Source organism: Volvox carteri (genome assembly GCF_000143455.1).
Source record: "Volvox carteri f. nagariensis unplaced genomic scaffold VOLCAscaffold_63, whole genome shotgun sequence".
In the NCBI taxonomy this organism is placed as follows: Eukaryota; Viridiplantae; Chlorophyta; class Chlorophyceae; order Chlamydomonadales; family Volvocaceae; genus Volvox; species Volvox carteri.
The window spans coordinates 670,668-693,044 of NW_003307606.1; the positions used below are offsets into that span (position 1 = coordinate 670,668).

General features: G+C 61.6%; 2 protein-coding genes across 2 annotated transcripts in view; one reads left to right on the forward strand and one right to left on the reverse strand.

Moving 5' to 3' along the window:
- The window catches only part of VOLCADRAFT_97712 (uncharacterized protein), a gene marked incomplete at both ends in the record, with an annotated part of 8,315 nt that extends 3,488 nt beyond the window's left edge, over positions 1-4,827 (forward strand). Inside the window, 8 exons of the mRNA XM_002956610.1 lie at positions 63-152; positions 556-661; positions 1,028-1,216; positions 1,556-1,608; positions 1,857-1,923; positions 2,277-2,300; positions 2,514-2,749; positions 4,765-4,827. Coding sequence (XP_002956656.1) covers positions 63-152; positions 556-661; positions 1,028-1,216; positions 1,556-1,608; positions 1,857-1,923; positions 2,277-2,300; positions 2,514-2,749; positions 4,765-4,827 — 828 coding nt within the window. The remainder of the gene's footprint in view (positions 1-62; positions 153-555; positions 662-1,027; positions 1,217-1,555; positions 1,609-1,856; positions 1,924-2,276; positions 2,301-2,513; positions 2,750-4,764) is intronic.
- Positions 4,828-9,732: 4,905 nt separating this feature from the next.
- On the reverse strand, positions 9,733-19,563 carry VOLCADRAFT_97713 (uncharacterized protein; the record flags this gene model as incomplete). The annotated part of the gene is made up of 13 exons (XM_002956659.1): positions 9,733-10,196; positions 10,742-10,833; positions 11,342-13,431; positions 14,049-14,195; positions 14,443-14,577; positions 14,617-15,150; positions 15,428-15,682; positions 16,067-16,456; positions 16,686-16,946; positions 17,534-17,691; positions 18,061-19,191; positions 19,251-19,273; positions 19,325-19,563. The coding sequence occupies 13 exons, from the start codon at positions 19,561-19,563 to the stop codon at positions 9,733-9,735; spliced, it is 5,919 nt and encodes a 1,972-aa protein (XP_002956705.1).
- Between the last annotated feature and the right edge of the window lie 2,814 nt (positions 19,564-22,377).

The following is a 22,377-nucleotide window of genomic DNA, read 5'->3' on the forward strand; positions in this document are numbered from 1 at the left end:
CCCTGGTTAAACACCCGGTAGGACACCGCATGCCGCCCCGACCTCGTCGCACTGTACGGCAGCTGCTTGCCAGCGGCGGAGGTGGCAGAGGTGGCGAGCAGCCAGAATTCCGAGATAGCCGCCAAGCGGACGGCGGCGAGGGCGCTTGCGCGGTGTGTGCTGGCGCGCGCGGTAACGGCGGGGGCGGCAGCGGCCGAGGAGGGAGAACAGCCGTCGCCGTCCGCCGCCGTCACTGCTACCGCTGCCGCCGCGGCAACCGCTGTCGCAGAAGCCGCTGCACTCCGTGATGGTGGTGATGGTGGTGCTGGTGGTGACCCAGCTCGGGGGTTATTCCCTCAGACGGTTGCCGCCCGGGTGCGGGGGGTGCTGGAACGGGGGGTTGGTTCCCCGCTAGGGGCAGCGGGACCCCGAGGGGGGGGGGGGTTCCGTCGGCCGGCACACCCGAACTCCCCACGGGGGCCTGAAAATGGGAACTCCATTTCCGCGCCGGCCCTTTCGAACACAGACACACACAGACACAGACACAGCTCCCCGTTCCCCCCCGTATTCCTCCAGACTCTGGAGTTCCGTCGTAACGCCCACGGCAAGCCCCATCTGATCGTTCGGGCGCCCCTCGGGCCCGTACTGCATCACAATCTCACACACACACACGACTTGGCAGGTAGGCTGCTGGGGAGGGAGGGAGGAGGGATGTGCTAATGCTGATATTGATGTTGGGGACACCGCAACTTTTTACGGAGATTTACGGAGGCGGGTGGGCATTATCACCATCGTCATCATCACCATCATCATCGGGTCAGGCACCGACAGAAACACGACAACACATAACGCAACGCAACGCAATATGATATGTGTCTCTTGACTGCTGTTGCTGCTGCGGCTGTTGTTAGTCCGTGTGGGAGCCCTGTGTGTGCTGGGGAATGGTACATGGCGGCTCCCCCCCACCCCACGGTGTTTCCAATGATGCATGCTGATCACCCGACTGACGATGGGCGGGTGGCTGGCTGGGTGGGGAAACGCACTGCAGGTGTGGCGCTGCTCCGGCAACCGCAGCACCGGGAGACGGAGGCTTCTTCAGCCGCGTCAACGACACCTGGTGCCGTACACGTATCGTACGGCGTCGGCCTGGACGTCGAGCGATTAGACCGAGTCCCCCGGTACACTATGGCGCTGGCTCGGAGGCGGCTGGCGGCGTCCGAGGTTCGCGACCTGGAAGGTGTGTATGTATGTATGTATGTGTGCGCCTCTCCGGTGTTGGGTACCGGGTGTTGTGCATTGGGGTTGGGGGTTATAGGGGTTGGGGGTCTGAGTGAGCTACACACACACACAGGTGGAGCGGACTGCGGTGCGGCGCGGTGCGGACTGTTGGGACGGACGTCGTCCATGGAGTTGCTGCGCCCTGAGGGCTCCGGAGCAAAGCGTGTGGAGTTCTTGAGGCAGCAGTTCTTGATTTGCTGGTCTTTTCCCCCCTTCCCTCCCTTCACTCGTTCGTGGTTCGCCTTCCCACCCCTCCCTACGGTGTGTTGCCCTCCTCTCCCCTCCGACCCCTCCGCAGCTCTTTCCGGGGAGGAGCGAGCTCGTCGTTTCATGTGGTTGTGGACTCTCAAGGTGAGGTGCCGTACTAGTACATACCGCACAACACAACACAACACAGAGCACCCAGCACCACAGATCTGCACATTGCGGGCCATTACAGCTCGATGTTGCGACGTCTTCCCCTTTTGCTGTCCCCTCTCCCTTCTTTTGGCGTCCGGGGGCCCGAGAGCCGGGAGAGCGACAGCATAGTAGCCAGCACGTGTGTGTTTCACGTGCCCTGGGCCCCCCCCTGGTTGACCCGCCCACCCCCGGGGCTGCAGGAGGCGTACGTGAAGGCCCGTGGCACGGGTATCTCCGCGCCTCCGGGACTTCGGGGCTTTGCAATCGGTGAGCGTGTTACCCCACCTCACCTCACCTCACCACCGCGGGGTCCTCCCGCCCCTCATCATCATCAGCAGCAGCAGCAGCAACAGCAGCAGCAGCAGCAGCAGGAACCCCAATATATTCCGGTGCTGTCCATTCATGCGGTATAGCGCTCGTGTGTGAATGTGAATGTGCATGTGGGCAGGTAGGTGGGTAGGTGGGCAGGTAGGTAATAGGTAGGGTATGTAGTACAGCCTAGAGGGGGGAGGAGTGATTATGGCACCCCGCCTCCAAGTAAGACACGCAACACGTAAACGTGCCTTCCGTGTACAAGGTGGCCTCAACATCTCCCTGCCGTACACGTTACTGTACTGCAGGTTTCGAGGATATGCCCCCAGCCTGTGAGCGGCATCTGTCAGCTGTTTGCGGCGGCACCTACCGCTTCGCTCCGGGGGGGCTTAAAGCCATCACACTGCAACACACAGCTCCTGGAGGCAGCAGCGCACAGAAATCACCTGATTTGATGGATGGACGCAGCAGCAGCAGCAGCAGCTCGACTGTTCGCGGCAGATCGCAGGACCCCGCTGACATTACCACCACCACCACTGCTTCAGCCTCAGCCTCCCCCGGTGACGGTGTTGGCGACTACTGCCATTTCGAGGGCCCCCAAACGCACTTCAGCTTCTTGCTCTTCCAGCCCACCCCACATCACGTGGGTGCGCTGTGCCTGGCGGTTCATCCGGCGAGTGCCGCCGCGGCTGCCGTACGCACCGCCGCGGTCTCATTGGCGTTACAGACCCACGCAGATGGGCCCGTCGTCCGCGCCGCCGCCAGCGGCCTGGTGGTCCCCGTGAGCCGCCCTTCCGCCGCGACTGCTGCTTCCGCGGGGCGAGCTCCCGTCGGGTCGTTGCGGGACGAGCCGGACGGCCTTGCAAGGCGTAACGCAATACCGTCGGGGTGGCGATCGGGTCGCGGCCATTTCCTTGCTGGGGTAGCGGGAGGAGGGGATGAAAGAGGAGGGGGAGGGGGAGGGCCACCCATGTCCGATTGTGGCGGACCCGTGGGTCCCTATGGCTGTGGGCAGGAGGGGGGTTTGTTAAGGGGAGAGGCGCTGGGGAACCATTTGGCTGCACTTGTGAGACACTGGTGGTGCGTGCCGCTGGAGGTGGAGGGGAGACTGGGTGCCGGGGAGGTGACGTTGCTTGGGGCGTCCTTGGATTTCCTCCCCCCAGATTAGCTGAAGGGGAGAGGGGGATGAGCGGAGGAGGAGGAGGCGGGGCAGGTACGTGTGTGAGGTGTCAGCTGGGTGGTGTGAGAGTGATTGGCGGTTGGTGGTTGGTGGTTGACACGGGTGTGAGATGATGTGCTGGATCCTATGGCCCCGGGCGGCCTCGGGTCCTCTGGCTGGGGGGCCTGGAGTGAGGGGGTGGTTGGGGGGTTTGAGATCAGGCGTGCTGAGAGTTCGTGTACGTATACGTGTACGTGTATGTGTTTGCATGTTGGGTCCCTAATTCCAGGAAATGTGTGAGATGGGTAGAGCCGTGCAAAGGAGATGAGAGTTTTCGCCCTGGGGCGGAATGCGGATTGGGATTGGCGTGAGAGCGGAAGGGTTTGGAAGACGTTTTTTTAACGCTTGGGAATGTCTTTTAATGGGCATTAATGGGAAGTATCGAGTACGCATTATGGAAAGTAATCCTTACTTTACAGTACATTGTACATGGGTAGGTGGGTAGGTGGGGGTCACGAAGAACTTCAAAATGTCCAGGTCCAGACCCGAGCCCAAATCAAATGTGTACATGTTTAGACTTATATGCACACACAATATATGTGTATATATGTATGTATGTGCGCACTTTAAAGTGCGTGGTTTTGCTTTCCCCATCAAGACGGGGGGTCACACCGCACCAACCCCCGACCTAACCACACCACCACCGCTACCACCATCACACACGTCTTCTTCAAGTCATGAATGCGACGAGCCGTTACCGCATCCCCGCCCCTTCTTCTTCCGCAACACGCCATACCGACACATGCATACATACATAATACATGCAAACAAACATACACCAGAGCGTGAAACCAGCGGGTCGACAGACAACACTTCACGCACGCACAGGCGAATCTCTTGACCCGTCCTGCCGTGTTAGCCCCTTTCGGGAAACAGCACACTACGAAAATAATACAGCAGCAGACAGACAGACAGACGATGACACAGCAGCAGCTGCAGCGGGCTACGAAGCAGCCGGAGGGGACCCACCACGAACACACACGCCACAAGAACAAGTACGAGAGCAGCAGCAGCACCATCACCAGATGACACCACCACCGTGCCCGCCAAGTAGCTTAACATGGAACACATGCAGTCGACGCAACTGCGCTCCTCCGCTTCTCAGCGCAAACCGCCGCTCTCAATCCGCCACACGCCTTGAGATCTAGAGAGCCTGCCTCGCTAGCAGCAAAATCACCCGCACCTAACAAAGCTACCCAGGAATGCGCAGCACTCGCCCCCTCCCTCCCCCCTCTCCGATCCCCTAGCAGTGTGCAATGCACCTGCAGCAGTCAGTCTGGGAACACTGCAGCACACTTTGCAATGTTGCGTCGGCGCGCAGTTCCCCAACTACCATCACATCACATCAACACCGGCATGCACCGCGAGCCCTATACCTCCCGGCAGCTGTGTACCCACAATGGAGGCCCCAGACAGCCGGGGAAGCAGGAAGAGGAGGGGAGGAGGAGGAGACAGAACAACAACAAGAGCCGCAAAGACGGCTCACAACGAGCCGACCCGTGGCTCCGGAGGCGGTGACCGCGACCTCGACAGCCCCCCCCACACACACACCCTGTGTCACTTCCTTGGGGGACCAGCACCAGCACCAGCACCAGCAGGAGGAGGAGGAGGAGGAGGAGGATGATGCTGCCGAGGTGTAGCCCGGGAAAAGGACTGCCGGACGCAGGCTAACCGCGGGCGGCCCCCTCCACCTCTACAACCTCCTCGTTCGATTTGGATATCTTCTCCTCCTCGGCGGCAATCGTCTCGTTACCCCACCTCCCTGTCATTCGAGTCTTAGCCAAACCAGCGTGTGCGATGAGGACGGCAAGCTGCCGGCCCCCAGCTGCCGGCAGTGGCATCTCCCCCTCCTGCCTCTCCCCTCCTCGCTCCCCCTGTGTCCCTGCGCCTCACAAACATACATACACACGCGTGATACCGCGGAGCAAAACACTTCATCACCTCCTCCTCTCCCACTCTCACCAGCTCCACCATCACCAGCAGCGCCCAAACAGCTGACCGCTGCCTTTCAGCGCCGCTAACCTCCAAACCTGTACACGATGTACACGCCAAACAATGCCCCAGTGCTCACCACGGGATGAGCAGCAAACAAACTAACAGACAAATAAACGAACATACACACGCGCACCTGTCATACCAAAACACAGCCACACAGTTCCAATCAAAATCCACAGGACGGCGAGCAATCAATTTTGCCATATCGATGGGTCATGTGCGGTACGAGGCGCTAAGCTCATGATGATCCTCATTAATGTCATATCACACAGTTGCGGAGGCCCGTAGTGGGCTCTTTCCAGCGGACCAGATACGCTCCGGCGGGTGCTCACACGAGACGGGAGAGCTCACGTCCCGCCGGGGCCGGGGCCGGGGCCGGGGGCGACACGAGGGCAGAGGAGGACAAGCCACCGCCGCAGCAGAAAACGAACCACGCAGTTGCAGCAGTGGGGCAGCGGCGCGGCCGCCTCCGCCTAAACATCCCCAACTACACCCCCATCACCACCACCGCCAGCACCACAACAACAACCACAGCTGCCCCCAAGCCGATTCGGAAGGCTGGCGACCTCTAAGAAAACCCAAACAAAGGCGCTGCGTCACTGCCTCCCCTCCCCTCCCCGCACCTCCCCTGGGGTCGCACCTCCCTCCCTACCTGCCTACCTGATGGCGCGCACGTGATCACGCAATCGTGGAAGTGGCAGCACAGCCCCTCAATGGGGCTCCCAATGCACACACGTGCACGACAATGTGTGGTGGTTGTATGTTTGTATGTGTAGTGGGGGAGAGACTGGGAGGATGGGGTGGAGGATGGGGTGGCCTCCCTCCCTACTCTGCAGGATGCAGAAGGCTTAAAAAATGGTGAGTAAACGGTTCACCAAAAGTGCAAAAAACGAACATCAAAACCGGGAAATCTGAAATGCACATCGGACACACCGATTGGCAGCAACGCAGCAACACGCAGCCCGCAGGCGTCATGCTGCCAAAAACAGAACAATGCTTTGTAGGGGGTGCCAGCTGATACCGCTACAGCTACCGCTACTGCTGCCATGCCATGCCATGGCTAACCTTTTTACCACCGCCCACAACGCCGCGTTACACCGATTGCGGGGTGGCCCCGGTGGCAATTCGGGGGTGCCAGCAGCTCTGCCGGCCTGGCGGCGCCGTGCCGGACCGGGCGGCTCAGTGCTGGGCGGTACGGGGGAGGATGTGGCGACAGTGAATGGCACTGCAGAATGGAACGAATTCGGCGAATGTGAATGTGAATGTGAGTCTTCCTCCTCCCCTCCTGAGAGACGAGTCCGCGCTCCTCCTGACGCAGCACATCACATCACAGAGATCCACCTCGCCGAGGTCCTCTTCCTCCTCCTCTTCCTCCTCCTCCTCTCACCCCCATTCCGCGGATGAGAAGGAATTTGAGACTTCAGGAAATACCCAAGAGGTACTTGGATCAGAATACCATCGGTTGCAAGATCCCGCAAAGGTCCGGAGAGGATCCTCTTCCCCAACCCCAGCGATGATAATGTAATTATAGACGGTAGGGTACGGTACGGTACGGTACGATACGGTACGGCAGGGGGAGCGGAACGGACGTAGGGTGACCGAGCGGCGTGAGTGTGTGAATGGGCACCCATGGCGAGAGTGAGAGTGAGAGTGAGAAGCCAGAGGGGCTTCTCCGCAGCCGCTGCCACCGCTGCAATACCCTCTTCCCGCCCCCTTCCCGCCGGCACTCCACGTCGCCACCGCCGCCCAGGACTCCACGACAACAATAACCACCACAACCACAACCACAAACGAAGCGGCGCAACGACTGCACCAACACGACAGCACCAGCAAAACACAGGAGCACTCCCTCCTCCAACACCCGCATCACCGACAAACACAGAAAAGTGGCAATTGCCATAAACCTTTTGTCACATCACTCTCCGCATCGTCATCTCGACAGCAATAGTGAGCGACCAGCAGCACGAGCTCGACCCGGATTAGTCTGAGGGGCACTTAGGGGAGTCAGTGCCGCGACACAAAACAAACAAACAGACAAAAAGAAATATGCAGCAAACGCAACCAATCATGCAAATCGGGATTAAGAGACACCAGGCGGGACCAGCTGACTATCAAACAGCGCAAAAGAACAAAAGGCATCGCGCCACTGCCGTACATAATCATAATTTTGACAACAGATACCCAGAGGCTACATAGGCAGAGTAGCACCACCACCACCACCGGCAGCAGCAGCAGCAACAGCAGCAGAAGCTAAAAGACACCCACAACGCGGCCAGCAGCGCTAACGCCCCACATAGGTTCCTCAGAGGGGGCCCCCCACTACCGCTGACACCAACAGGACAGTGGGGGGGACAGAAACCTGGAGGGACATGTACCACGGAGTGAAACCAACCTGTTGTGGCAGCACCCAATCTGAGTGCAGCAACACGCCACACGGTCCCAGTGCCCGGGAATTGGCGGGCAGACGGGGCGCCGACTTCCTTGGGGGGTATGTATGTATGTATGTATGTGTGTGTGTCGCTCTTTACTCGGCCGGCGAAATCAAAAGGGGCCGTAAAACGCACTACATGCTCTCATACAGCTCCGCCATCCGCCCGCAGAGCAAACGAACACCGACCACACATATGTGTGTGTTTGTGTGCCTTTATGCAGTGTCTTAGTCCCAACCTAACAACAACCACAAGTCACATGAAATGCCAAACAAGGCCAACTGGTCAGCCGGTTGGCCAGTTAGAGCAAAACAGAGAGGGGGAGGAAGAGAGAGCACAGCGAGCCGAGATGGCGTCAGCGATTTGACATAAACAAACATGGTAATGGCTGGATGTATACACATCTCACCCACCCACACACAAAAAAAACGCGGACGGATTTCAGCTGAAAAGAGTTTCGTCCCGAGAATCATCACCATCTTGGTCATAATAATCATGGTCAAAGAAGTAGGACGGCCGTGGAGCACCGGCAATGGTGCAATGGTGCAAGACGACGGCGGCCCCCCCTCTCTTTGGATTGAGCTCCCTCCCTCCCTCCCTCCCTCCACCCCTCCCTCCACCCCTCTAAAAGGGTATCATATGGCGGACAGCGGCGGCCGCGGAGGCACTAAATTATGCGGTGGACGAATGTGTGGCGGCGGAGTCGCTGCCAGCCACAACGAAACCTGTCACTCCAACAACGCAGGTAGACTAGTAACCGCGGCCGGCAGCACACAGACATGTGCCCAGTCTGTCTGTTTGTCTGTCAGACCCAGTGAGGCTAAGTACCCGCCTCCGTAATACACACCCACACACCCCTTACAGGCACCAGGGAGGAATCTGATCGTCATCATCATCATCATCATCATCATCATCATCATCATCATCATCATCATCATCATCATCACCATCAGACGGTAGTGGTGGTGGTGGTGGTGCTGTCAGCCAGTTTAAGACATCACCGTTGCCGCCCGGCGGGGGGAGGGGGGGCCCGCATCAGGCGGCCCAAACCGCCAACAGCCCCAGCAGCCCCCTCCTAGCACACGTCATCATTCACACCTTGGCAACTGCTACCTGCGGAACCATAGCAGTAGCAGCACACCACCACCACTAGTGAGGCAACACAAACACCGAGACACAGTCATGCAGTGCTGCAGCAAAACTCCCCCCTTTTACCGGTAGGTAAAAAGCCGTACCGCGGTTTGCATTACCTCTTGCGTATATCACATGACCTTATTCGCTACTTGGCGCGGAACTTATTACCATTGTTTTATTTTGGTGGCGGTGGTGGTGGTGGTGGTGGTGGTGCAGTGGCGTCGCTATTCCGTCCCGCGGGAACATGGGTCCCCATCCCCCAATATAGGATGCCGTGGACCTCCATTCTCCGCCATTCACAGACAGACAGACAGACAGACAGACAGACGCACTGCAATCTTGCTCCACCACCACCGGAACCCGTCCACACGCGAAAAACACGGCCGTGGCCACCACGACGACACGCCGGCTTGCTTGCGTGTTCTCTCCGATCGAACCCCACGCCGCCGCTTCACACACAGCGAAGCCACCACCACGTGATTCATCACCGAATTTTGGTGGTGGTGGCCGTCGTGTCGTCATCATCATCATCAATCGCATGGTAATCATCATCACCATTATCATCATCATCATCATCATCATCATCATCATCATCATCATCATCATCATCATCATCATCATCATCATCATCATCATCATCATCATCATCAGGGTTGCCATCATCACATTGCAAATTTATCATGCGCCCAACTGCCCAACATCTCCCCCAACAAGAACACGCGACCCCCCCCCTCAATCGTCTGAGACCCACACTCCGGACCGCGAGGGCCCCCCGGCCGCCAACACCCCGGCCGCCTGGCTACCCGCCGCTCCACCACCACCGGAACAACTCAGGCACCCACATCAGCTGCCGCATCCCAATTTACATCCCCCCGGCCGCCCCCCCCCCAATATCGACTTCTCAACAACAACAACAAAACACCGCACCGGACCTATCTCAAATCACCACGATCACCACAACCAGCAGAGCGGCAGGTCGTCACTACGTCACGTGGCGGCAAATTGCTGCTGTTGCGCATGCGGCAGCGGCGGCTGCGGCGGCTGCGGCGGTCTCTTGCCTGTCGCGCCGCTGCCTTGCCCCAGCGGGAGCGACCACGTTTCACGGCGCGCACGTTCACGCGCACGCTGCTCCGCCGCCGCAGCGGCGAGGCACTCATCAAGGTACAGCGCCGTCGAGACGATGGCGGTGGTAATGCCCCCGCCGCCGCCGCCGCCACCGCCCCCGCTAACGCCCCCGCTAACGCCTGCGTCGACATAGCCCCCCTCCTCCACATCATCCGTCGCCAACGTGCCGCCGCCGCTGCCGCCGCCGCCGCCGCCCCCGCTGGCGCCGCCACTCAGGCCGCTGAGAGCGGCTATGGTGGCGCCGGTGCCATTGCCTGTGGCCCTTTGCAGCGCGACGAGCTGGCGGCGGAGGCATTTCTTCGGAGCGCTCTCCGTACCGCACTTGCCTACGTCAGCGCCAACGTGGTCCGGAGGGGTCCGGAGGGGTATTGGTTGCGCCATCAGGTGGTCGTCAGACGGGGCCGCCGTGTGCCGGGGGTCACCCAGGTGAGGTGGGGTGAGGTGTGTGTTTTGGTACAATAAACGTTACGACGCAACCAGCAACGGGGGTTACAGGACGCAGACCTCAACAACTGAAAGGAGGCAAGTATACGTAGCTCCCGGCTTTACACACAGCCTGCTGAGGGACTTATGGGATGTAGGTTGAAAGATGTGCGAAGTACGAGATGGCAAATATGGGGGTTACAGGCAGCGGTGGATGCGTGGGAGGTCGGGCAGCAGCCGCAGGGCAGCGCGAAACCCATGTTGGTGAGGAAAGAGCGCCGATATGTGGGGATGTGTGTGTGTGGGGGGGGGCCATGGGGCTGGGGGGAGGGGAGGGCAAACTAGAGGTGCGGGTATTGAGCCGCCACACGCGGTGGAGCTTTCCGTTGGAGAGCGTTGACGAGTCTCACCTCGGCGCTACCGGCAGCACCTACACCCACCCACCTACCCTTGCGTTGGATGACACAGACAGCGCAACGCCCGGAGTGGCCCGCGCGACCTGTGGTTCCGCCCAGCAGCTCCGCCTCCACCTCCCGCGACCTGCACAGCAACCCCAAATTGGGTCGGCACGAGACGGACACGCGGGTGGGGGATGGGGTTGGGTGAGGGGTTGGGGGCCGAGACGACCAACCGGCCCTAGAAGCCCGTATCGATCGATAACCACCCAGCATCTACAAACAGCCGCAGTAGCAGTAGCAGTAGCAGTAGCAGTAGCAGTAGCAGCAGCAGTACCTTATTTACCACCCTAGTACCCCCACCCCACCCCACCCCCATACAACCGAGCTTCATATTAAGAGGGACTCATTACGGGACAAAAACATGTCGAGGAAGCACGCATATGGCACATCCCTCCCTCCCTCCCTCCCTCCCGACCCCCTCCCGACCCCCTTTACCCCCTAAAAATGCTCAAAACCCTAGATTACTCGCGTGCCAACCTCATTCGTTCGCCACCATCACTTCCTCCCGGCTCGATTCTCCTAAAAAGCGCATCTAAACACACCGACAGACTTCTACCTACATACATTAGATAACGCGCAGCACCACCCACCCGTTCTGCGCAATCTTAGACAGCGTCAGGTCCGCGGCGGGATCCCCGCTACTGGGCACGTAGGGGTTGTGCAGCAGCGGCCGACTGGGGAGCAAGCCCTCAATATTCCGGGCCGCTCGAGGTAGCATGTGCGCCAGCATGCCGCCACCGGCGCCGCCGCCAGCAACAGCAGCAGCAACAGCAGCAGCAGCAGCAGCGGGGAACGGCGGCGGCATTTGGAACTGCGGTGACGGCGACTCGTCGCCGACGGCGGCGCCGCCGCCGCCACGCACAAACGCCGTACCCGTGGAGCCGCTTGCGGTGCTGCCGCTCACTCGGGCTGGTACTGCCGGCATCTGGCTACTGCTCAGATGCGGATGATGATGAGGATGATGGTGCCGCGGCCGGCCGCCGCCGCCGCCGCCGCCGCCGCGAGTCGGCTGTGTCTGAGCCGCTGTCGAGCCGGGGGGGCTCCCCACAGAGAGCTCCCCACCACCGCCCTGCCTGGGCCCGCCGCCGCCACTGATATTGGCACTGCTGTGGTTGTGATGGTGGTGATTGTGGTGTGCGGCCAGCAGCATCGCCGCGACGCCCTCCGGCAGTGAGCCCCCCAAGTGGGGGTGCTGCTGCAGCAGCTTCAGTGCGGAGGCGTGGGAAAGGTGCAGACCGCTACAAGGGTCCAGACCCAGACCCAGACCCAGACCCAACGTGTCTCCCGGATGGGCTTCAGCGCCGCCGCCGCTGGCACGCAACATGGGTTGAATAGCGCCCATCGCCATGGGCAGCGGAGGCAGCGGTGCTGCGGGCGGACGTAGTTGTTGCTGCTGTTGCGACGACTGGGGCAGGGAGGGGTGAGATGGATCCGTTGCCGATGTGTCTTCGCTGCGCCCCATGGCGATCTGCTGCAGGTCGCCCGCAGCTGCTGGTGCCGTTGCTGCGTCCTCGGCTTCGCCTTCGCCTCCGGCTTCCGGCGGCCCCCGGCGGCGTTTGAGCGCCAGGTGCGCGCCAGAGCCCGCCCCCTGGCCTTGGTCATGTGCTGCCAGCCTGTTGTTCAACGTCGCCAAGCCATCCGAAGCCACCGAGCTCATCTCCAGCTGGGCGCTGCTCACGCCCGACGGCGCCGCGGCCAAACTGCCGTACATGTTGGCCAGCATCGCTATCCCACCGGCAGCTGCCGTAGCAGCGGTTACAGCCGCCGCAGCTGTGGCTGCAGCTGCGGCCTGTCGCCGCTCAAAGATGTGCGGCGCGCCCTGAGGCCAAGGCACCAGGCCATTAGCCAAGGCCGCGGCGGCAGCGGCGGCGGCGGCCTTGGCGGTACTGCCGGCCTCGCTGTCCGCTGGTGCTTCGCCGCTGCCGCCACCTCCACGCCTCTGCGCTTCCATTGACGGGCGCGAGCGCTTCGTCGGCCCCTGCTCCTGCTGCTCCTCCCGCTGGTCGCCAGCCTCCGCCTCCGCGGCCTGCTGCTCGCCATCAGGGCCTCCCCCAACAACACCGCCATTGCCTTGATCATTATCCGCCTGTGGATCAACGGCCGTTGCCACCGCGGCGATGTCAGCCCCTGGCGGCGGCGGCGGCGGGGGGTGCGAGGCCGCTTGGGGCTGGCGCTGCGACTGGTTTGCGGCGCCGCTACTCGCCTGCAGCGACACATCCGCTCGCGTTCGGAGCATCATCAAGGCGGGGAGGCTGCTCGCATCTGCGGCGACGCGCGATGTGCGCTGCGCCGGCGGCGGCAGCGGTGGCGGCGGCTCGCCGGCGGCGGAGTTCCCTGGTGGTTGAGGCGGCGGCGGCGGCGCCGCCGCCGATAGTGGCGGCAATACAATCCTGCGCCCCGCTGCGATCTGCAGAGATCGCGGCAGGGGCACCTGTTGCTGCTGTTGGCCTTGAGACTGCGTCAGGGGCAGGTGGGCTGCTCCTCCCGTCGCTGTGGCGGCGGTGACGGCGGCGGTGGTGGTGGCTGTCGTGGTGGCAGTCGATTGGGAGGCGTCCTGAGATGGCGCGGGCCGTAGCCTCGATTGCGGCATGCGGCCCTGCGGTCCGGTAGATGAGGTGGTGTGGGCCGCTGTAGGGGCACCGCCGCGGTGGAGCGGACAGGCCATAGAGTACGGCTCCGCCTGCGGCAGCGCGGGAGAGTGGTTGTGGTGGTGGTAGGGGTGTGGGGAGAGGAAGGGGGGAGTGCCGTGGGGGGAAGCGAGGGGAGCAAAGGGCCGAGTATCGGGATCTCACGTCCGCCGGGTGGTGGTGGAGAGGGCGGGCGGGCGGGCGGGTGGGGAAAAAAGGGCATGATGGGGCGAATGAGCGGGTAACCGTGAAAGGGGGGGAAGGGGCTCTAGCTCCAGACGGGCGGAGGAAGGACAGCCTTTGTGGATTATGAAGCCGTAAAAGCTCGGGAGACTGCACGAACCGCCTCCACCTCCACCTCCAGCTTTAACTTCAATGAAAACAACGAAACAACAGACACATCCACAGGCGCAGCTAACAGCTGTGCAATGGAAATGACTTATGGGATGCGAGCTGCTCGCCGCGACCGAGGACGTTGCCGGTATGTATTCAGTGGCTATAACAGAACAGCTCGCGTTACATATGATCAGGTGACATGTGCGAGCCACAACACAACGTTGTCCAGCAGCTCAGCAAAAACCCCCAACTGGCCACCCTACATGCCTCTACATACAGACTGACGAGGTCAGCCCGAACACCGACCCTAAGTCCACCCCACCCCGCCACTCACCACCAACGTGGCTCCGGCCTCCATGGCACATGGCAGGTGGTACGTGCGGCCGCACCTGGCGCTGCAACACGACAAAGTGGCTCCGGAGCGGCCGCAATGCGCGCAGCGCTGCCCACGACTGCGCTTGATCACCGCAGGGACGCCGTACTGCATCAGCGGTGGGTTCCGGAGCGGCGTGGGGGCGGTATGGCGGCGGCACCGGTAATGATAATGATGATGGATGATATTATTAGGGGACATTGAGGACATGCGGCTAAGTGCCCAAGCTACTGCCGGCACAAAAACGGCTTCTGCTCGCCGTTCTGGCTTTCTCCCCCAACGGCGCACAACACAAACCCCAAGCATGCACTCTCCCCCCCCCCCGGGGGCCCCTCACGTGCCCAGCTCAGCTCACCATGGCGCCTCCAATCACAAACACCTCCGCAGACCACAGCGCGCACTGCGAGTGAACCAGCACCGTCAGATGCCCCGAGTGGCCCGCGGCGGGACCAGCCCGCACCTCCACCAGCGGCCCCAGACCGCACCCCGCCTGACGCGATGTGCGGGACGCTTCAGGAGACGGCCTCACCACCGCGGCCTGCTGCTGCTGCTGCTGCTGCTGCTGCTGCGTGGCGCATGATGCGGCGAGCCCCGGAGGTAGGACGACGATATCCGCCGAGTCGCCCTCGCTCTTAACTTCCACCTTGGGCGCAGCTGCCGCGGCTGCCGGCGGCTGCGGCGCACCACCCGCTGCCGGCGCCGCCGGCATCTCCGACGGCGCCGGAGCTTCCGCCTGGACGACCCCTGATGAGGACACACATAACTGCAACTTATTGCAATTCGTTGCGACGACGTCCGCGGCCTCCGTCGGGTCGCCTGCCATGCTGCCACCAGAGCTCGTGCCAGCGGTACCTGTGGCCTCTTCCGGCTGAGCAGTCGACATCCCGCTGGCGGTGGCCTTGGCGGTGCCACCGCCTCCGCCACACACAGTCCCGGGATCCGAGGCATACGCTGCCGCCGCTGCCTCCGACGGCGGCGGCGGCGGTGCTGATACACCCGTGCGCACCAACCCGGCTTCTCGTTGTGTTGCCACCTCGGGGCCGCCCTGGTCCACCTGCACCACCTGCACCACACACACAGAGATGCACCCCCCCGTGGCTCAGCACTAGGTTGCGGCTAATAACCTGCATGTGGGCCACCCGCCCCGCCCGCAAACGGAAGTCCAGACTATACACGAGGAGAGTCAGACGGCAACACATCAGCCACAAGTAGAGCTTTTGCCTTCGTCGTCATTCGCAGCTGCTCACCGTCTCTGGGCCACAGACGCCAGCGGCCGCCGTAGCCGTAGTCGTAGCCGTAGCCGTAGTCGTCGCCGCCGCCACGGTAGCGGGACCCCCCACCGTAAGGATGCCCGGAACCGCCTTCGCTTGCACTGGTGACGGCAGCGCGTAACCCGGCGTGGGCGGCGGCGGCGCCAGAAGAGGCGAGGCCCAGCGGTGGCACAGCGCGCAGCGGGGGCAGTCGGGCGGCATGCCATCATCCTGGGGCGCGTCCTCCACCTCCAAGGGGGCAGTCCCGGCCCCGGCCGCAGCCCCGGTCGCATGGGCGGCACCGGCCGGGGGGTCCGTGAACTCGCCCCCGGTCCCGGCAACCGCCTGCGGCGACGTGGAATGGAACACACCGAGGGATTTACTTAGCTCCCGGATTCGGCCGACTAGCAAGTCATGTGACCATACCGCTACGTTGAGGCGCTCCCAAGTCCTCCGTGACCCCCACACCACACCACCATTATGTGCGGTGACACGAGGGACATGGGGGTGAGGAGCGCCATGGTGGCGTGGATGGTGAGACGCAGGGCGTGCAGGGCGCCGCACGCGATATGCCTCGGCCAGTACACAGATGTACAAGTAGCTGTCGTTAAGCGCACTGTACATTGGCGGGCGGGCGACGCATGCAACCGCATACACAGACACGCTACACAGGCGGTACGCGCAGGAAAACACCCTACACTACGAACGCAAGTCAACCGCATCGCTTACCTCGTAGTCCTCCTGCCCAGAGCCGGACGCCAGCCCAGCAGCAGCCAAGAGGCACAGGCGGCTCGAGGGCCCCGGCGGCGGCAAACTCGTACGGCCAGTCGAGGTGGTGAGCGCGCGGCCATGAACACCACTACCCGCGCCGCCGCCACCAGCACTCCCTGGCCTGCGGCCTGACAGTGCGGCGGCCGCGGCAATACTTCCGCCGCCGCCAGCCCCAGTACCCGGGGAACCGGCATGCGCCGCCAGAGGCGCCCGGAGCCTCGCAGTGGTAGCGGCAGCGGCAGCGGCGGTGGCTAGCGGCGGCGGGGGCGGCGGCGGCGCGGGTACGGACTGCTGCGGCGCCAAGAGGCCCGTATAGGTTCGTCCGTTTATGCTGACGCTGATGAGCACCTGCGAAGAAGGGGAGGACGCCGGGGGCGAGCAAAGGAGGAGGATACACGGTACGGACCTCAGGTACAGGGGACATCTCGTTAATATATGAAATAGTGAAAAGGGGCAAACGCCGGAGCTATGGTCGCTATGCCGCACAGCATCCCCCACCCCCTAACTGCACGCAAAGCGCTCCTCCTACCCTCCACACACACCCCTCCGCAACAAGCATATCCCCCCCGGGGCGCACCTGGTCAGATATGGGGTCCGCGGACGACCCCAGGAAGCGCCACCCGCGAACCTGCGGCACCGCCGCGGCAATGTCGTACAGCGCCGCCAGCTCATCGGCGGCGGGGCTCCAGCCTTCGCCTCCGCCGCCTCCAGGCCCCGCCACGCTGGCGGCGCCACTCGGCCTCGTGCGGGACCTCTTGAGCAGCGGCCCTATCTCCGAGCCGGTCAGGTACTCCGGGGGTAGGCGCTTAACGGCGGCGGCGTGCCGAGTGGAACGGTCCTGTGGCAAGAGAGGAAGCCAGGAAGAAGCCAGGAACAGGGACCCGCTCGTTCCGCAACACGATAGGACAGACGGAGCGCAAGTCCACCATCCGAAGCCCAACAGTGCCCCTCAAGGATGGTCCTGAAGGCCAACGCCTAAGCCTAACACCCCCCCCCACACACACATGCCCTAAGCGACCAGGCGCTGCTTCCCTATACATAATCTGCGCTATTCGACGCCCCCCATAGGGCCCAACTGCTCCTCCGCGCAGTGTGTGGGTGCACTGGATTATATGCCCGGGAAAGGGTGCATGCCCGCGGGCACAGACACACATACCTACATACACAAGAGACACACATACAACCCTGAGCTCATTGCGACAAGCGGCACTATATATTTATTCGGTACTGTGATTGCCACAATGGGGTTGATTTGATGTTGGGTCAATCAGGTGATGTCGTCACGAACAACACCGACACAAGCCCCATCTCATCCTGCCGGGGGGGTCTGCGAAATGTCTGCAGTGTGCACAGTATCGTGCCGCGTCGTGCAGCCTTGCCGTATGTTTTTACGTCCTGGCTGGTTGAGGTCCCCCAGGTGCCCACCTGCGCAACACCCCCGGGGTCCGCAGCGCCCTCACGATGTTGCTGCTGCTGCTGCTGCTGGTGGTGGTGGTGGTGGTGGAGGTGGAGATGCTGTAGCTGAGCCTTGGCCGTCCCCAGCCCGTGTCGCATAGAGCGCCGCGTACAGCCGGGGGCTTCATCTGCGCGCATTGAGGGGAGCGCAACAACGCCACCGCCGCGTTGGTTGTGGTTCGTTGGTCGGGAATGCCGTGACGTGGAGGAGTAATCTCCCGCGCATAACCCACACATGCCGCAACATGCGTTCCTTCAGGGGCGGTGCAGCCGATGTGGGTCCCAGGGCCCCCGGTGGCGCCTGCACCCCCCCCCCCCAACGCATGCTGCAGCCGCAACACCTTCCCCCCTCCCTCCCCCCCCGCCTGTACCAACTTCCAACGTAACCTGGTGTGTGGTAGCTTCCGTGTGTTCCGTCCGTGTACCGTCCTCCCGCCACCGCCGATCTCCTCCCCCCGGCCTTTCCTCCCCCTCCCCCACAACCCCCCGGGGCGCACCTGCCGCCCTTCGCTCGCCGTCCATGCCAGCTGTCCCAGGCCGGCACGAGTCACCGCCGTCACCGGTGCCGCTGCCGTCGCCCTCTCCGCTGCCGCCGGAGCCGCCGCCGCGACGCTTGCTGTCGTCCGACGGCGGACTGCCCTCGCTGCTGCTGTGCCCCTTACCTGCGCCGTTGCCACCGTTGCCCCCCTCGTCCTCCTCACCGCCGTCATCCAGGCTGCTAGCCCCGCGACCGGCTCCGGAGCCCGAGCCCCGCCGCACGGCTCCGGAACCAACACCTGGGCTACTGTCCGCCATGCCCGCTAGAACGACGCCACGCCCCTGCAGGAACTGCTGCTGTTGTTGTTGTATGCCAGCAAGTGTAGCAGTGCCGCGTTGCTGCGGTCCCGCCAGTCGGCCACGGGGACCATGACGTCCCGATGACGCGCGACTGCCGGCACCGGTGCCAGCAGGCCGCCCTTGCACCCGGCGGCGGTCTGACGCCCGAAGTCCTCCTGCGCCCGACCGAGCGCCGCGGTGGGCCGCGGGGCGCCTGCCGCCACGGCTCCCCGCGGCTTCCGACGGGCCGCTGTACAGCCCGTCCTCAGGATCGCCGCCGTCATCGAGCGCGCCGTACATGTCCTCGCCAGCGACCAGCCCGTCCTCGTCCGCGCCGGCGCCGCTGCCGCCGGCGAGCTGCGCACCTACCTCGTCGTACTCTTCGTCCTCGCCTGTGACGTACTCCGAGGCGGGGTAGCGGCTCGGGGGTAATGTGCAGCGACCCAGTTGGGGGTGTACGACATGGTGCTCAAACCCGCCGCCGCCGCCGCCGCGGGTACCATGGGCGTGGCTGTTGTCATTGGTCCCTGATGACAGGCCCCCCGGGTGGCCGATGCCGTCGGCGCCAAAACCATAGATGACGGCCATACTCCCGGAGCCGCCTGGGCCAGGTGATCCGAGTGGCCCGCTGCATTTGGGGCGCGGCAGGATATTATGCTGTTCCAGCCATTTGCCAATGGTGATGGTGCCGTCACCCTGCAGAAGGCGAATGCTGTTGCGCCATTTTTTCGCGGTTAGCAGACCGCTATGGCGCTCAAACTCTGTTGGCGTAATAGCGGGCGCCTGATGGTGCTGCGACTGCGCCTGCGTGGCTGCGCCATCGACCAAGCCATTTCCACGGGCATCCCTGGATGCGCCTTCAGGCGCGCACCGTGCACAGTGGCAGTGGACGGTCTGAGATGGAAGCAGAAATGTTCCGAGAGTGCCGTTGCAGGTCACTCGCACCTCGCGCTCGGAACGAAGGCCAGATGTACCGACGACTTCCATTTCAGCCGGTGGAGACGGCGATATTCGTCCAACTGAAGGATGTGGCCGAACCACCAGTTGCGACTCGCTTGATGGTCCGAGCTGAGATCCAGCACCGCGGTCAAGTGTCGCTCTAAGCGCGGCGCCGGACACTGGCACGGACGGGGCGCCCAACGGCGCAGCAGCTGCTGCCTCAGCAAGACAGGCAAGGAGGTCATAATCCCCGCCTCCACACATCGGACCTTGTCGTAGCCGCGTTCGGCCCGCCGCAGCCATATGCTGAAGCTCCATTATGCTGACACAGCGCGGTCAAGACGCGCGAATTGCTTACGGCAGCCCGATACCGCGCTTCCGATTCAGATTGGTGCCGAATGGACTTTAAAGGAATTAGGAGCCCTTGCGTAGTTGTGCAGGCTCGTGTCGTTTGCGCAGGCGACTCGGTTTAAAGCCTGCGCATAAAATTTAAACGCATCCATCAAATCAGAAACGAATGAGACCTTTTTCTGTATAGCTAACAGCGCTGGAGTCTTGTGTCCCGGCGTGCACGAAGCGCTAACTCACCCCCACCGCTTCCGCTGCGCTCGACAACGGGTAGGTTGTCACAGGCTTAGTCCAACCAAGCCCGCGCTGGCGCACATTTCGCATCAAGAAAATGTGTGTAGCTAAGCGCAAGATCCGTGGCCGCGCCGTGCAGGTGCGCGCAGGCCCTCCGTTTTCGGCATACATTCTCACAACTTACTGCAAGCTCCACAAACCCGCCGCAAAGCCCGAGTCGCTCTGTCCATATACACACCTCAAAGTCTATGTAGCACCGCTATGCGTGCACCGCGGCCGTCCGGACGAGTTGTGTCGCCGTTGCAGCGGTCCCGGGAACGCGCTGAGGCACGCGCAAAGAGTCAGTCCGTCAGCACAATTCGGCAGCCTGGCAACTTAACAGCAAACTAAAAACACGTTGTGCGCGGCAAAGGCTTTCAGGCGGCGCACAGAACATCGGCATGCGCTCCTTGCTAGTGCATAACGACAGCGCGCACGCGCTTGTTCTCTGGTCCCTTACCGGCAGCGCGCCCTCTGTACTGTGCGTGTCCGCGCCAACAAATGGTAAGCCAAAAACTGGAAGCCGAAACTAGCGAGTTGTTGCGTGAAAGGGACATGCAATCCAGCACAAGCGCAATTGTTTCTTGGTCTTGGTATCCAAACGTATCCTTCGCCAATAATTGAGAAGGGTCAACACGGGCCAAATATTTGGCTACTGTACGGCCTGATTCGCTCGTCAAGCCCTTTTTCCTCTTTCGGTTCAGCAAAGCCTGGCCGAATGAAAATTACTTGCAGGCAAGCTTCCTCTGCTATGGCAGTATCCCATGACCCTAGCGTACGAGTGATACTGGCTCAGATACTGGTTGCCGTCTACCCTGGCATGACGATCAAACCATCTGTGATAGACTGAAGCCAAGTCATTCGTTGATTCTTTAACTGTATTACATGTGGCGCATCCCCGAAAGGAGCAACCGCACCAATTGTAACCAGCGCCCCAGTCGGCACGTAAATTTCAATTTTTCTTTTCGGTCCATTAATGTATTTCGTAGTCCTTAACTACTGTGTCCTAGCTTGAAGCTATCATGGCACAGAGGCATGGACATATGAGAGCTTTTATGTACGTCGCGGCACCTTTCGCCGCCCTTCCGCACGCAGGCATTCCCATCTATAGAGCGTAGTCGAGGACTTTATCATTACGCTACACCTAGTTAAAGAATTTGGTTGACTCGGTCATGTTGGATTTCGGTATCCGCAGCCCACGTGTGGAGTATAATGGAAGCCAGGGCTGCTTTTTTGCCGAAACTCTTACCCATATACAAGGTTTTGCAGCGCCTGATCGAGGGGCGCCGTTTGCGTACCGCTGCGCGCGTTCCCGACAAGCAGGTAGTTGTTACATCAGGGCCCCTGGGACACAACCGACAAGCATCAGTATTAGTAACCGACTCTCGGCATTGCGTTCAGTTGTTGGGAGCTGGATTAGCCTTGAGTTTCAGCCTGGGAAGTACGGCAGATCCTAAGGTTTGGCGCGCGGCGGAAATGGTGCGCAAGTTCTCGTGCGCGCATGCACGCTTTTGATGCAAGCGCTTTGGGATTACGACCGAGAGTGATGGCGCTGCAGTTACAGCTAGTTGCAATTTACTGCAGTTTACGGCACAACAAATTCACATATCAGCTGCGCCATCGTCTTCTACTCCTTCTAACCCCTTCCGCTGTCTCTACGGCCCCACCCACCCACCCTTTCCCTAAAACCACTGCAAAGATGACCGCCAGCAACCCAAATCCCAGTGGAACCAATGACTGGAGCAAGAACCGTTCGGATCATAGGTGACACCTCCGCTTAAGCGACGTTTAAGAACTATCGAACCTTCAGACCGCGGCTGAAGTTCCACTCCAATACTGCAGGTTGGCAACCATACAGCCTAGGGCAACCCCAGGCGATGCGCCAGACTTCAATCGGTCGGGACCATATCAGTTCCTAGCTCGTCAACAGCAAGCAACTAACTAACGAAACAAATCAATAGGAGACCTCCAGGAGACGTGTTGCACATGGGGGGGGTAATGATGGCATAGTGTACCGACAGACACGATAGAATAAAAGCAGTTCAGCAGGTGGGAGCCAGTCGCTAGCAGACAACAACAACAGCAGCAGCAGCAGACGGAGTTGAGGTGGAATGGCGGAATGGAGGGATGAGGCACAGAGGATTGCAATTTGCGACATGTAGCTTTACTTCGCTGCTCGTCTGGCCGCGTTTTCTATGCGCCATCGAACGGGGCTCTGCTGCTGCTGCTGCTACTACCACATCCATGGCATACATCCCTCCTTCCATACATACATCCGAGAGTCCGGGTTCAAATCCGCCTGCCGACTCCTCGGGTGTTTGAGGAGTGTTGAAATGGGAGGTGGTCCCCCATCTTATGGAAGGTGTAGGACGTGATAACATCTACTTGCGAGCTGACCAGGAACTAAAGTTGAGGCGCCGTTGATCCGCTAGATTTGG